Here is a 15,395-nt window from a genome sequence, read left to right as displayed (position 1 = left end):
TTGATAACTCCAAAAAAAAAAAAAAAAAAAAAAAAAAAAAAAAATAAATAAATAATAAAACATTTACAATTATTAACAATAACACCAATAATAATAATAATAATAAAATGTAATTGTGTAAAGTCAAGAGGGATAATAAAACAATAAAAGTTGTAAAAGATAAAAAGTTGGATCGATTTTACAAAATGATGATTCGCTTGCACTATCCAGGTGATTTATGAGTAAGTATTGACAAATTAAAATTTATATAATTATAATTAAAATTAATTATAATTTGTAAAAAAAATAAATTATTGAAAAAATTGAAATTTTAAAATGAAAAATAATTTTTTGGAACAAATTTTTTTTTTTTTTTTTATAATTAATTTAATTATAATTATTTTTATTGCAATAATAGAAATAGTGATTAAGTTTGAATTAATTTATATGTGACGACATATTGATAATTATTGACGTGCCTAGAGTGTCATGATGCTGGATATTAACATACGTAATAATATCACCTCAAATAATGTCTCAGAAGTGTCTGAATCTCTGAATCTCCGTCTCCAGGCTCAGTTATGGAGGATAGCTTGAGCGTTAAGTCACTGGAATCGGTAGCAACGAGCGACGAGTACGAATTTGTTAACGAGAAAGACTCTAAGCCATCTCCTAATGCCATTCTCGAGCCTCAGCCACCCATGCTTAAGATTCCTAATAATGGCAATTTAGAAGACCTTCAGAATAATTTACGCGAGGTATTTAATTTCATTTTTTTTTTTTTTTTTTTTTTTAAATCTTAACCTTACTTTTAGGTTTGAAAATTTTTTATAAAAATTTGAATCATTTTTAAGCTAAAAAATTCACTCAGATGTTTTAAATTACAATTAATCAAGAATTATTAAAAAAAAAATTAATTTAGCAGACGTTTGATAATTGAAAAAAATATTTTTATGAATTATTTAATGAAAAAAAATTATTGATATTTACAAATTTAATGAAATTAAAAAATGCAATTTTTTTCAAATAGTTTTTTTGTAATTGCAACATTGCTAGTTTTTTTATAATATAAAAATAGTAATTTTTTAATTTAGTTTTTAAAAGCGCCACTAGATGGCATTTGGTATATAATTTTTTCCGCAAGTACAAGCGTACAGCAAAAAAAAATAATTAAAAAAACTGAATCAGGTGCTGACAGAAGAAAAAATGGAGAGTCCAGAATCTGAAGTGATCCCGACGCAGGTTACAAAAGTAGGCCACAGCAAATTCTACGACCTGCTCCCGGAGAAGACCGACGAGATGAAGCCCGAAGATTACGAGGAGACCACGGAGGACTGCACAGTCTTCAGCGGGGTGACTTACCTGGGCGCGGCGGCGATAAACGCTCCAAAATCAGAGACGGAGATCCAGCGAAACATGGCGATCTTGTCAGCGGAACTGACGCAGTGCTTGGAGATCAAGGTGTCTGTCTCAATCCCGAGCAGTTCCTCAGGATCGGTGGTACTGAGAGACGCGAGCACTCACCAACCAATGGCGTCCTACGAAGTCCAGCGGATCCTGTTCTACGTGAGAGGAGACTGCACCGGGCCCTGCTCGGCGTGCTTCGCCTTCACTTGGTCCCACGGCGACACTCTGGAGTCCGCCATCTTCCAGTGCCACGTGTTTCGCTGCGACATTCCCGAAGCCGTCGGTCAGGTGTCTTCTTGTTTCGCAAAGGCCTTCCAGAGGATCCCCAAGTCGCTCACCAGCTCGCTCACTCCCAGTGACTTCTCCAGTCTCAATGAAAAGACCAACTCCAGGGTCTTTATCTTTGAAGTCACCATGGAACTCAAGGAAGAAGACGGACGCGGCGGGTTCCACACTGTTCCCAAAGACAGGAGCTGCTTCAAATTAAGGAGCAACGTTGCCAAGCAGGTTTTCTTGAGTATCCAGCAGGTCGCCAGCAAAGAAGGCGGTATCATCCTCGAAGTTGAGCGCTGCTTCGGGGTACTAGTCAGTCCCGGGAGAAATGTTCGCCACAGCGACATGCGGCTTCTGGAGATGCACACCGAGAAGAAGGTTCGTTTTATTTTTTATTTCAAAAACTGTTGGTCCTAAAAAAAATTTTTTTTCAAACAAAAATTGTAGCTTATTGTCTCTTCTTTACGACAAAATTTATCCGGTTCCAAAATTTTGATTACAAAAAAAGTTATACAGCTTCTAAGTTCAACTCCTCGGAAAATTCTTGAAAAAATGGGTTTTTTGAATTAAGGGCGCTGAAAACTTGGCCAAATTTTTTTTTTTTTTTTTTTTTTTTTTTTTTTTTTTTTTTTGTCAAAAATCATAGTAGGTCTTAAAGTTGAGACTTTAAGGATTCTAAAAATGCCGGAAAAGACATAAAAATAATTAGTTGTTTAATTTTAATCTTCAATTAAAGTTTTTAAATATAAAAAATTTGAAATTTTGATCGTTAAATTATTGTTTAATAATTTTTATCTAATTAATTATAGGTCGTAGAAAAAAATTTTGAAACAAAATTTGTAGCTTTATGTATTTTTTATAAGATAAAAAAAAAATCCGGTTAAAAAATATTGATTTAAAAAAAAGTTATAATAATAAATAATCTTGCAGAGTAACAGCCAGCCTCTGGGTGACCGTCAGAGCTACAACATCTCCGGAAGCTGGGACCCGTCGGACCCGGCGCTGGAAACTTTAAACACGGAGACCCGGGAGAGCAAGATCAACATGACAGTAGCCGTGGACCTGGTGATCCGTCGGATCCGGGAGCCAGTTCGTTTCGTGATCGAGATATCAGCGAAAGTGTACCCGCAGAACTACCGGTTCTGGTACCTCTCGCGAAAGAACCTAGTGCAGCAGTTCCAGCTGACTTCCAAGGAGGTCCCCGGGGAGCTGGAGGTCCACTACGAGGTGGTGAGCATCGAGACCTCCGGAGAGTTGGACAGGAACCGGGTGAATCTGGCTCTGAACCTGGCCTCGCTGATCAGGTCCTCTTCACTGACCAGCATCGACACTTTGACCCCCAAAGAGGACCCGGACTCTGACGGAGACGAGCCAATGCTGAGTGGGACCGGAGAAGTCTCCAAGGACTGCTCCGCAGACGAGCTCGCGAGCTGGAGCGAGGTCTTGGAGTCCTGGACGGGGAAGCACCGCCCGAAGCTCCTGGTGAAGCTCACCCGCGCGGGAATCCCCGAGGCTCTTCGCGGGGAAGTCTGGCAGCGCCTGACTGACACCTGCTGTGACAACTCTCAGGAGATGATGGACAGGTAAATTGTAGAAATTGGGGGGGGGGGGAATTTTCAATTTTTTTTTGATTTTTATATATATGTTTATATGAAAAATATATAAAAATGCATGTGGGTACTCAAATAAAAGCTCTTGATGAGTATATTATCAAGATGAGCTTATATCTTTAAAATATATGAATATATAAAAAATATATATGACAGGTACCGGGTCCTGATCACCAAGGAGAGCTCCTGCGAGGGTGTAATCCTCAGGGATATCAACAGGACCTTCCCAGCGCATGATTACTTCAAGGAGACCGGAGGACTCGGGCAGGACTCGCTCTACCGCATCAGCAAGGCCTACGCCGTCTACGACGAAGAGGTTGGCTATTGCCAGGGCCTGAGCTTCCTCGTAGCAAGTCTCCTGCTTCATATGCCCGAGGAGCAGGCCTTTTGCGTTCTGGTCAAGCTCATGTACGACTACGGGCTCAGGGACCTCTACAAGGACCGGTTTGATAATCTTCACATGAGGTTCTACCAGCTGAACCGTCTCATGGAGGACCAGCTACCTGAGCTCTACAAGCACTTCTGTGACAGGGGTGTCGAGACTCACATGTTCGCTGCTCAGTGGTTCCTCACTTTATTTACTGCCAGGTTCCCGTTGTACCTGGTTTTTCACATTCTCGATGTCTTTCTTCTCCAGGGGCTTGATACTCTTTTTCAAGTTGCTATTGCTTTACTCATGGTAGGTACTTTTAATCCTAAAATAATCCCAAAGGATCTAGACTTGTAAATAATTTTTTTTTTTTTCTTTCAAATATAAAATTAAAAATTACAGATGAGTAAAAAAGAACTAGTTCAACTGGATTTTGAAAGTATATTGAAATATTTCCGGGTCCATTTACCAAAGCGATGCCGAAACGAAGAAGTCTCTAGATATGTTATGAAACTAGCTTGCTCCGTAACGCTTAAAAAATTAAATAAATACGAGGCCGAATTTATGACACTAAAAGGTAATTATATTTTCTATGTATAATTATTAATTATACTTTTGTATAATTGTGTCCGTCCGGTGCATGATTTTAAATGTGATTGTTTAAATATTGCCAAATTCATCTAGTCGTATTTTGTTGTTAATATTTTTTTTTTTTTTTTTTTTTTTTTTTTTTTGTAATTTTTCAAACTATGCTTTATTGTATATTTTAATTGTATTAATAAAGTAGTTGGATTTATTGCACTGTAATTGTTATTTTTATCCTTGCTTGGTGTATGGTACCGCTAGAAATTTTCAAAATTTTTATTTTATTAAAAAATTTGAAATTTCAAACTCCTAAATTCTTTTTTGACACAATTAAATAATATTATAATTTTTTTAAATGTTAGTTATTGGAGGCGCCGCTAGGTCGCGCCTCGTAGATTTTTTTTTCTCGCAAGTACTAATGTACAGCAATTAAAATTTATTTTTAAACTGGCATTAATTGTTTTAATAAATTAAATTTTTTTAAAAATTTAGTTCTTGAAAGCGCCACTAGGTGGCACCTAGTAGATTTTTTTTCTCGCAAGTACAAATGTAAGGCGACTAAAAATTAAATTTTTACGTTACTACTCATTAAATATAATAAAAAAAAATGATAAATTATTGATTTATTTCAAGATAAAAATTAATTATTTAAGTAAATATTTATTCAGATGGAAATATATTTAATTAATGATAATAATAATAATAATAATAATAATAATAATAATAATAATAATAATAATAATAATTTAATGAGAGTAAAATTAGAAAGCAAGAATATTAAAAAGTAAATGGTTAACAAAACTGTCAGTTCCTCGTATGGGAGATAAAAAAACACGTGGCTGATTATAAAGCATATGTGACGCCCCTTACTCCCCTCCCTGGGTCGCATTCCTGACGTGCCTACTCGACAACCAAGCTAAACAGTAAGTGGTTTTAAAATGAGCCAAGAGCGTATCGTGTGTCGTAATTGCTGGCACGTATCAAAAGTCTGTCACTTTTGTTTGTTAATAAATAGTTCAGTTAATTAATTTTACCAAAATGAACTTGTTGCTCCCAAGTACTTTAATTTTTGACTAATTTTTAATAATTATTATTATCATTAGTGTTTATTGTGTTGATTGTTTTTTTTTTTTTTAGAGGCCCAAGAAAACGCGGACGAGTACAGCAATGAGGTGGAGCAACTTCGCGGAGCGGTTGCGAGAGCTGAAGAGGAGAAGCAGCGACTGGATCTAGAGCTCATTCAGATCAAAGAGATGCTTCAGAGAGAAGTCGCTAGAGCTGACGCTGAGAGTCGGAGGAGTGTTATTATTATCAATGAATACAAACAAGTATGTTTTATTTTTATAACTAATAATGACTAATTATTTTTTCTAGTTTTTACACTTTTAATGAGCATAACTTTTTTTCTAATGAAAATTTTGAAACCGAATTAATTTTATCTCAAAGAAGAGACTTTAAGCTACAACTTTTGTCCCAAAAGTTTTTTTTTTAAGCTCAATAATTTATTTATAAAAAATTGTTAAAGTTCAAAAACCAGAAATTTGAAAAATAAATTTTTTTTAAACTTTGATTAAAGATTAAAAATAGTTAATTAATTATTTTTATGTCTTTGCCGGCATTTTTATCATCCTTAAAGTCCTAACTTTGAGAACCAATATAATTTTTTACGAAAAAAAATTTTTTTCGCCAAGTTTTCAGCGCCCCTAATCCAAAAAACCAATTTTTTCAAAAATTTCCCGGTTTTTTTAGTTTAAAAAATTCATAACTTGTTTTCTAATCAAAATTAAGAAACCGAATGAAAGTGTCATTTTAAAGAAGAGAACTTAAGCTACAACTTTTATTGGAAAAGTTTTTTTTTTAGCACTGATAGGAACCGAGATAAAAATTATCAAAGTTCAAAATTTATCATTTCTGTTAAAATTTTTCTAAATTTATTTTTTTTTTTTTTTTTAGATTTGCCAACGTTTGGAGGATGACTACAATGCTGCAAAGACTGCATTAAGTGACTTACGAGTAAGTACTAAAATCTTTTCTCAATTCTTTCCAAAAAAAAATAAAATAAATAAAAAATTAATTAAAAATTTCAGAACAAAATTTCAAATTGTCCAAATTGTCGAACGACAGTAATGGAATCGTCAGCGGTATACGCGGATATATCTCACCCTCTAGAATCCCGAGCAGACCCGATGCTGCACCGGACCCAGGAGCGGGTCAGAGAACTAGAACTAGAGCTAGCTCAGACGAAACTCGCCCACGTTGAAGCAGAGTGCAGAAATCAGGTCGGTAAAAAATTAAAAAAAATTTTTTTTTTTACATTTTTACTTGCGAGAAAAATAATATAGTAGACGCCACCTAGCGGCGTCTCCAAAAACTAAATTAAAAAAAATTAATTTATAATCAGAAAAATTTATAATTATAAAATAAAAATAATTTTTTTTTTTTTTTTTCCAGGATTTGACTCACCAGCTCCACGCAGCGTCTTCGGAACTCCAAGCGGCCCGGAACTCCTGGCCGTGGCTCAGCAAAACCCTCTCGACAATAAAAGAAGCCGCGAACAAACGAGAAGCAATTAACGCGACACTTTCAAGGCGCGAGTCCGCCCCCGGAGGGGAAATTCGCCACGTTATTCACTCGCAATCTCGCGACAGCATCAAAGAGGCTGTTTAATTATTATATTTATTATTAATCAGATAAATTTATTATTTAAAGTATCCTTTTGTTAAATTGGCTGTGTTTGAAAATTTTCATACTCGTTACGTTTTTTTTTTTTTTAAGTTTTTATTTACGTAATTTTTTATATGAGTTGCCATAACCTATATATATATATATATATATATATATATATATATATATATATATATATATATATATATATATATATATATATATATATATATATATATATATTTATAAATATATAAATTTAATAGTTCAGCCATGACGGAAATTTTTTTATAAAACATTCCAGAATTTATAAAATTATTGGCGATATATATATTAACACTAATAATATTAATAATTAATAACAAACAAGTCCATTAGCATTGAGAAGGTTAATAATAATGATAATTATAATAAGACGATAATTGTTACTATTTAGTATGTCCAATTGACCATGTAATATAATTAAATAAAAATAATTCATTAAAAAATTATTTATTTTAAATTTAAATATTTAGTTCCTTGAACTTGTGAGAGAAATTATTAACTAAACGTCACCTAGCGGAATCTTTAAGAATTAAAAAGTTTTAAAAAACAAAAATTGTTGCTTTATAATTCTACTTGCGAGAAAAATAATATACTAGACGCCACCTAGTGGCGCCTTAATAAACTAAAAATTAAAAAATTCTAAAATAATTGTTGTACGGAAAAAAAAATTTTTTTTTGGTTGAATGAAACTTTATTAAAGCTCATAAGTTTATATATCCTTGATAGGAATCTCCCTAGGAAGCGGAATCGCAAGAGTCCCCGTATTCGATCAGATAACCATAGTTATTGGGTGTGTCGCGATCGTTAAGGTGTACCCCTTGAACGAAGACCACAAACTCCCCGAAAGTTTTCCCTGTAAACGATTAGCTATCAGCATCTAGAAGACTTAGAAGCTTAAACTCATGAGGTGCACCTCTGATGTGTTCCGTAGGATCGCACGCGCGGTATCTGTCGTCAGTTTTCACGAATCCAAACCTGCTGGACAGGATATACTCTTCGGATTGTATCACTGCCTTAGCTACGGCCTTCTGACTGTCATCTCCGGCTTTGACTCCTAAAATAAAAGCTCAGAGCTCAGAAAGAACAACTGCAGTTGATCCATCAAGCATGATGCTTGATGCTTGATGGATTTTCTTCAATCTAAGCTGCTCAGGCATTACAAAGTCGCACACCTTTGGCGCCTGCGCCTGTAAATTGTTGAAATTGTTGAAATTGTTAAAATTGTTGAAATTAATCCAGTAGATACTAGAACAAGCCTCTTATATAAGCAATCTCCTTTGGAAGTCCTTCGCTGGTTCCATTTCCGACGAAATGATCATACAGCTCGTCACGAGTCTTATTCGCCAAATCCTCTAACTGGGTCTTGTCACCCTCCCCGGGGTCTTTCGTGCCCAGGTCATCCCAAACTTGAACAATATTCTCCACCATCAGGTCCTTCAGCTTCCGTTACTTTTCGTCGTCTTCGTCACTGTTCAGCACTTGGACCAGATACGTGTATCGATTATTTCGGGGTACTTGTTTGTTCCATCGATTTATACGTCGTTCAATTCATCATCAGCGGCTTCAGAAAGTCGATTCCCTGCGCCCTTGATGAAGCTTATTAGCTCGTCGATGTCAAAAATACGGCGCTTAGGTCAATTGAGTGACCCAGGCCTAGAATGCTTAGGAATATCAGCAAATAACGCATTTCGGTGAATTGTTTTTCAACTAAACTGATTCATGAGTTAATCATGAGTTATCGCGATCAAAGACAACTAGCCATTAATTATTTTAATGGCATGCACCCAAATATTCATTGACTCAAACTTCAATGCAATTATTATAATTACACCCAACTATCTTTTGGCAATAAATTCATCGCAGTTATCATAATTTTACCTCCATCAAGGATACGTTTTTTGCACACGGCACTAGAACAATTATAAAATATAATTGTTTTGTTTTGTTTTTTTTTTTTTTCATCGCGAATTAAAAAAAAAATTTTTTTTTTAAATAGTTAGATAATAATCCAACAGTAGGTGGCGCATGTTAGCTAAACTTCTCGCTATTAGACTTTTAATTTCTAAAATATAAATTAAAAGGATTTTTTTGGCTGTAAATTTCGTTTTATAAATTTATTATTAAAAATTTCAGGATTAATCGGCTATTATTACATCAATAGTTTTATTAACTTTGACGAACCCAGTTCCCAGAATATACTCAAACTCAGTTGTCAAATAACAAGCCGCCGTCTTCGCAGTTCCATAAGTTACAACATTCCCTTGCCGGTAACATTGATCCCGACCAAATTGGCTTCATTTAATCCAACAAGTGTCGGGTTCTTAACAAGTCCGCTAGACCCTCAGAAGATGATAGCGACGCCATCTACGTACACTGATGTCCTCGAAGGCGAGCAATGAGGATCATGCTCGGCAGTTCCTTCCAAATACCTATCCAGCATTTCGTAGCCTTGCGTAACTGGTACAGAGCCAAACATCTTGTGGAACAGATTTCCAGATCACAGATTTTACAATTCCTGGAGTGTAACAGAGATCTCCGCCCTCGGGGTTCAAGGTTCCATTGATATATGGCAAAGTGTGTCCGTCATAATATATGCCCAGAACTCCCTTCAAAAAAAAGGGATAAATGCCCTTTGATTCGCTTTTTGAGACTTTTAAGAAGCAAAATATTGGCAGGCTTATATTTTCAGTACTTTGGTAGCCGACTGAGTGGATTTTTAAGCTATCCTCGTCGCCCTCGGATTGAACCTAGAGGAAATCAAATATATTTTTTGGCACCAAGTTAAAAAAATGTAAAAAAAACAATTCGACTTACCAAAAAATAGACCGCTATCAAGGTTAATAAGATCTTTGAGGCTTTCATCGTTGAGCTGATACAATAGAGTAATAGTGTTTAATTTCGGAATTTTATAGTTGACGAGAAATAAATTTAGATACAATTTAGCGGGACCGGACACATAAAAAAAAAAAAAAAAATTGAGATAAAAAAAAAATTCCAAAAGTAGAAAATTAATTATTACTTTTATGACATTGGGTCAATAATTGATAATTACGTCAAAAAAATTTTTTTTTTTTTTTTTTTTTTTTTTTAAAAGCTTATAGTCTGATTTAAAGTTTCTAAAAGCGAGAAAAATACTTTCCATGCGCCACCTATCGGATTTACCCGCGGAAATGCATTTAAAAAAATGTTATTCATTTTTTAAGTATAATATAACTTTAATTATATCCTGAATAAAGTTTCTACTAGTGAGAAATTTAGCTACTATGCGCCACCTGTTGGATTTTTTTTAAGAACTTTAACCAATTTTTTGGAATTAAAATAGTACAACAAAACAATTACCTTTGATAATTGATGTGTCGTGCACACTGAGTAGTTATGAAAGCGATATTACGATAATTGCGATGAGATATAGAGTAGAGTAATTATAATAATCGGTGGCAATAGTTGGCCTCCGTTGCGACGATAACAAAATTAGCTCGATAATTTTTAGCTACAAGTAAAATTATTCAGTTTTATCGAAGAAATCCTACCGAAAAATGCGTTTGCTGATATTCCTGAGCATTGTAGGCCTAGGTCATTCAATCGACCTTAGCGCCGTATTTGATATTGATGAACTGATGGTCTTCATCAAGGGCGCAGGGAATCGACTGTCGGAAGCCGCTGATGAATTGAACGACCTAGAAATTGAAGGAACAAAAAATTACGCCGAAATAATCGACACGTATCTGCTTCAGGTGGTACACACTGACCAAGACGGTGAAAACTACCAGAAGCTCAAGGACCTGGTAGAGAAAATTGACCAAACTTGGAAGGACCTGGGCAGAAAAGACCCCGGGGACGACGACAAGACCCAGCTAGCCGCTTTGGCGAACACTCGTGATCATCTTTATGAGCATTACGTCGGAGACGGAACGATCAAGGGACTTCCAGAGGCGATTGCTAACGTAAGACGGTTGTTTCTGTTTCTGCTCCTTCTAATTTTAACGATTTGCAGGCGAAGAAGCCAAATATGTGTGAGTTGACGATTCCCGACCAACTTAGATTGAAAAAAATTCACCAAGTAGTCGCTCTGTCTGAGCTCAGAGCTTTTATCCTCGGCCTCAAGGCCGGGGATGACAACCAGAAGGCCGTCGCTAAGGCGGTGATGCAATCCGAAGAGTATATCCTGACCAGCAGGCTTGGACTTTTTTCAACTTTAGATAATTTTCTCACGTGTGATCCTCCGGAACACGTCAGAGGTGAGTTTAAAAGCTCTTGAGTCTTCTAGAGGTTGACAGCCAATCGTTTCAGGGAAGACTTTTGGAGAGTTCTTGGGCCTCTTTCAAGGGATGATCGTTAACAGCGGCCACACAACCAATTCAGACTACGGTAGTTGCGGCTCGTTTTGTGACGAACTTGATGACCTCAGGATAATCAAATGCTATCAGCGACGGGATGGGTACGGATGGACGACCAACTGTCACAGGAAAATGTGCTTGGGTAGAATCTTTGATTGTTTTCACGTTGGGGATTCAAAGTATTGCGAATTGGTAATTTAAGGAACATTGCTAATCTTTTTCAGTTTTCTAGATGTCAACGTCACGTTATTATCATTCAAATGCTCTCTGGGTTTCAGAATCCGACAGCAGACCGGCGTTTTCCCTGGATCCTGACAAGAAAAAACGAAAAGTACTACGGAAAATATGATGGTACCTGTAAGGGAAAAATAGGTGAGATCGAAAATAGCGGAGGGATAATAAATAAGCCATGTCTTACTTGCTTGTGTATCTGCGCCGAAGAAGATAAGAATACTAAGGCCACAAGGACCGTAAGCTTGATTCCCCAGTTTGCTGACATTCAGAACAACATGTAAGTGGGTGGTATGATTTTAATCTGATTGGCTGATGATCAACGGACAGATGATCATCTGTTAATGGGAATATTTTGTTGCAGGGTCGTCACAGGGTTCCGGTTCCAAGAGAAGAACAAGGTGTTCCATCTTCAGATCGAGGAATCAAAGATGGGGCCGCTGGGAGACATCGTCCCCGGGACTTCCAAGTGGAAGAAACTAAATACGTTCACTTACGACCCGAGCACTGGAACCTTTCAAATGAGCAAAGGACTGCGCAAGCAGCAGCTCTATGACAATTTAGATTACAAGATCTTCAATCGAGACAGCAGGGCCTTCAATCTTGACAAGGTCAAGACTCCTCTCAACGAGGTGATCGTTGGAGCGTCCCTGGTTTATTCTCAAGACGAAGATGCGGTGCAAATTCAAATCCTGTCCTGGCCTTTTGATTTCAACACGGGTGAACTGAAGGAACCGATCAACTTGGAGGACGAGAATGTGGCTCACGAGTGGATCACCTGGGAAAACTCCCCCCGGAAGCCAGCTTCCTACGATAATGAGAGGTACATTTGATTAATGGCTCCCAGAGCTGGGAATTAACTTGTTGCTTGTTTCAGGTTCAAGATTGGTTTGGGCTTTTCTGACGATCCCATTTTAGCACCGGTAAATCCCGTCCTGTCCGATCCTAATGACCAGATTACGATCAAAACTACCGGGTTCAATCTGGACATGGCCCAGCACACTATTCCCTACATCATACTTCAGGATGTCACCTATTCTGATAAGAAAACTCCTCTAAGTGGCCTCGAGCTTTATTACGCTCGCGCTAAAGGCTTCGGAGGGTTCCTGGGCTTCAAGTTACAGGGCTACGATTATTCAAGATTCTTCCAGAATAAAATGAGCCAGGACGACCTTGACAAGTATCAACCGGACTTTGATGGCCCGCTTCCTCGGGAGATTCCTGTCAAGGATATGTAACAGAATGTCATCCAAAAAAATGTTTTAACATAATTAAGCTATATTAGAATTTTTTTTTATTGTTAGTTTGCCAAGGCGCCACTAGATAGAGTCTAATATATTATTTATCTCGTAAGTATAAATGTAAAGCAACCAATGTAAATTTATTTTTTGCATTAGTAATTTATAATGTATTTCCGATTGGAAAAAAAGTTTTGGGCTTCTAAAAGCATAAAAATAATCAGTTATTTATTTTTAAATTCATGGTCAAAGTTTGAAGAATTTTTTTTTTTCAAATTTTTTGCTTTTCAAACTTTGACAAAATTGTAAAAGTAATAAAATAAAATAAAATAAAATAAAATATTGTTTATTAATGGTTTATTTATTTAAATAGTAATCAATACAGATATGTTACTCAGTCTTGATACACAACTTAATTACTATAGTACCATTATTATCAATATTTTGATCCATCAACGAGTGTAATAAAAAAAGAATTATTAAGATTTCCGTATTTCTGGGAGTTTTAGAGCTAATAATACTAAAAAAAATAATCACAATTAACAATTTAATTTTAGTCCTACTAGTTAATATGAACCTTATTAAGCTTTAATTTAAGTCCAATTAGGACTTAAATTTGAAACACTAGTTTCTCTAAAAAACTAAAAAACTAAAAAACATTTTCATTCTCAAAATCACCATCATCGCCCTCCTGAGCCAGGACATTATTGCCTTCGTCGTCTCTATTATTATTTGCCAGGTCTCCATTTTCAACGTGAACCTGCACCAAAATTTGTTCCTGCCTGGGCGGAGCGTCTTCGAGGTCATCTACAATGCTGGACATCTCACTCTCGGGAGTAACGTCAACAATAGAGGAAGTGCAAGGATATCCCGAGTCAGTCTCAAGATCCAAGGTCATTTTTTGAGAGGCGGCCTCGTGGTGATCGGGGCCAGGAATGGGGTGCCAGTCGCACCTGGGTCCAGGTCCGGGTTTCCACTCCTGGTCCCAAGACGCGTCGACGTCGTCAGCGACGTCCATGTCCGAGAGATTCTGGTCGAACTCGGAGACGACGCTGAGAGGCTTGCAGACCACGAAGACTCCCGAGTCGCGGTCGAGCAGCTCCCACCCTCGGGCTTCCAGGACGTCCCTGAGGGTCTCCAGGCTCGTTTCCATGATCTCGGCGAGCCGCTTCAGGGGCATCTCGTCCAGGTTGTTGTTCAGGTGGAAGCACCGGAGGAAATACGACGCCTCGTCTGAGATTTTGTCCTCGTCCGAGCGATTGTCCACCAGCACCGGGTAGTGCTCCTCGTGCACCAACTGGAAGACGTCCTCCAGCTCGACTCCTGGTGCAGCTTTGTCTTCTCCGGAGACAAAGCTGCTTTTTATAAAAATTCCAATCTGGGAACACGGTCCGAGGTGCTCCGAACCCGGGGGACCCTCTCCGACGCCGGAGAACTCCACTAGGTAATCCGGGAACCTGGAGGTCACTTGGGAGCACCAGGTCTGGAACTCTGACCTGGACCACTCGAATTTGTGGTCCGGGTGCCGTGACCCCGAAAAATTCGGAAACAAAATATTAAAATCTGAGTTCGGGGTCGTTATGATCGTCACCTGCGGCTTCATCAACCCGAAGATCACTTCAGGGACCTTCGAGAGCGTTTCCGGGTACAGGTGCTCGATCAACTCGATCGCAATCACCGCGTCAGTGTTCACCAAGCGCCGGTCTTTCGAGCCGATGCTGCCTTCGTAAACGAATACGTTCAGGGGGCGCTCGCGCAGGTGCAGGTAGTCTGCGCTTAGCGCTTCGATCTTACGCTTATTTCCCTCCAGGATGTCTCTGTCAATATCCACGAACAGCAATTCTTCCACCGACGGCATCTTCTTGAGATAGACGAACAAGCTTAGCTCCGAACACCCGAATTCGACAACCTGGTGGGGGTAAATATAATTTTTTAGGCGGTAAAAAATTATTTGTAAAATTCAAAGTTGCATATAATTTTATATAAAAATATATTTTGTAAAAATTTGATTAATTCTTTGTAGGAATAAATTTTTTTAGATAATTATAAAATTTAAATATTATTATAATTTTTTTTAACGTTTAAATATAATTTTCTACAAAAAAAAAAAAAAAAAAAAAAAAAAAATCAATAATTACCTTGCGCAACTTTCCCTTAAATTTATCATCGCTCAAAATTTTCTGTACTTCACAGTACCTTTGAACATAAAGCGGCGGATGGAACCGAATTTGGCAATTGTTGTCATCGTAAAAACAATTTTCAATATATTTCTCCGTGACAATTGTCTTTTCTTCATTCTTTCTAGTATTATCACTCTCAACTACTAATTTATTATCCATTTTCTGACTTTTGCACTTAAAATAACGCGTCAAAATAAAAAGCACATGGAAAAATAATATTATCATCTTTCGAATTGTTTTTCTGGATTTTTAGGTTAAATTTTTTCCGATAAACAAACAATAAGGGATGTATAAATACTTTCCGGTGCCTTATTAGTAATTATTAGTTCTTACCAGGTTATAATAATCCCCACCAGATGGCGCCATCGTCTAGTTTTCTTGCAAAGTGTCGGAATTAAATTTTATTCAAAATTTTATTCAAACTTGCAAAAAACGGGTTTTTGAGTTTTTGAGGGGCACTGAAAACTTATCGAAAA

The 15,395-nt window shown here is 37.0% G+C and overlaps 4 protein-coding genes across 7 annotated transcripts; 2 read left to right on the top strand and 2 right to left on the bottom strand.

Annotated features, from left to right (window-relative positions):
* Positions 1-17: 17 nt before the first annotated feature.
* Positions 18-6,969, top strand: Gapcena (GTPase activating protein and centrosome-associated). Of its 3 annotated transcripts, none has more exons than XM_074250354.1 (10): positions 18-221; positions 553-737; positions 1,168-2,037; positions 2,590-3,242; positions 3,426-3,948; positions 4,042-4,216; positions 5,362-5,552; positions 6,178-6,237; positions 6,312-6,503; positions 6,676-6,969. In XM_074250354.1, the coding sequence occupies exons 1-10, from the start codon at positions 218-220 to the stop codon at positions 6,889-6,891; spliced, it is 3,069 nt and encodes a 1,022-aa protein (XP_074106455.1). In that variant the 5' UTR covers positions 18-217; the 3' UTR covers positions 6,892-6,969. The 3 variants fall into 3 exon arrangements, with proteins under 3 accessions (XP_074106455.1, XP_074106457.1, XP_074106456.1); XM_074250356.1 differs by having other exon boundaries at positions 521-737; XM_074250355.1 differs by having other exon boundaries at positions 463-737.
* A 192-nt stretch (positions 6,970-7,161) lies between these two features.
* LOC141532148 (uncharacterized) lies at positions 7,162-10,359 on the bottom strand. Of its 2 annotated transcripts, XM_074250361.1 has the most exons (6): positions 9,748-10,359; positions 9,626-9,680; positions 8,190-9,539; positions 8,106-8,120; positions 7,847-7,987; positions 7,162-7,786 (listed from the first exon to the last, which is right to left on the bottom strand). In XM_074250361.1, exons 3-6 carry the CDS (start codon positions 8,359-8,361, stop codon positions 7,668-7,670), a joined length of 447 nt encoding a protein of 148 aa, XP_074106462.1. In that variant the 5' UTR covers positions 8,362-9,539; positions 9,626-9,680; positions 9,748-10,359; the 3' UTR covers positions 7,162-7,667. The 2 variants fall into 2 exon arrangements, with proteins under 2 accessions (XP_074106462.1, XP_074106463.1); XM_074250362.1 differs by having other exon boundaries at positions 7,162-7,987; positions 9,748-10,358.
* A 35-nt stretch (positions 10,360-10,394) lies between these two features.
* Positions 10,395-13,086, top strand: Orion (chemokine-like protein orion). The gene is made up of 6 exons (XM_074250359.1): positions 10,395-10,877; positions 10,928-11,171; positions 11,224-11,462; positions 11,549-11,781; positions 11,866-12,324; positions 12,379-13,086. The coding sequence occupies exons 1-6, from the start codon at positions 10,470-10,472 to the stop codon at positions 12,737-12,739; spliced, it is 1,944 nt and encodes a 647-aa protein (XP_074106460.1). The 5' UTR covers positions 10,395-10,469; the 3' UTR covers positions 12,740-13,086.
* On the bottom strand, positions 13,082-15,174 carry Hen1 (Hen1 methyltransferase). The gene is made up of 2 exons (XM_074250360.1): positions 14,878-15,174; positions 13,082-14,648 (listed from the first exon to the last, which is right to left on the bottom strand). Exons 1-2 carry the CDS (start codon positions 15,142-15,144, stop codon positions 13,389-13,391), a joined length of 1,527 nt encoding a protein of 508 aa, XP_074106461.1. The 5' UTR covers positions 15,145-15,174; the 3' UTR covers positions 13,082-13,388.
* Between the last annotated feature and the right edge of the window lie 221 nt (positions 15,175-15,395).

Source organism: Cotesia typhae, unplaced genomic scaffold (assembly GCF_013202065.1).
Source record: "Cotesia typhae breed Kobodo isofemale line unplaced genomic scaffold, CoteBio_Ctyphae contig_59, whole genome shotgun sequence".
NCBI lineage: Eukaryota > Metazoa > Arthropoda > Insecta > Hymenoptera > Braconidae > Cotesia > Cotesia typhae.
The sequence above is the reverse complement of the archived record's forward strand: the minus strand, read 5'-3'. Positions and strand labels throughout refer to the sequence as shown.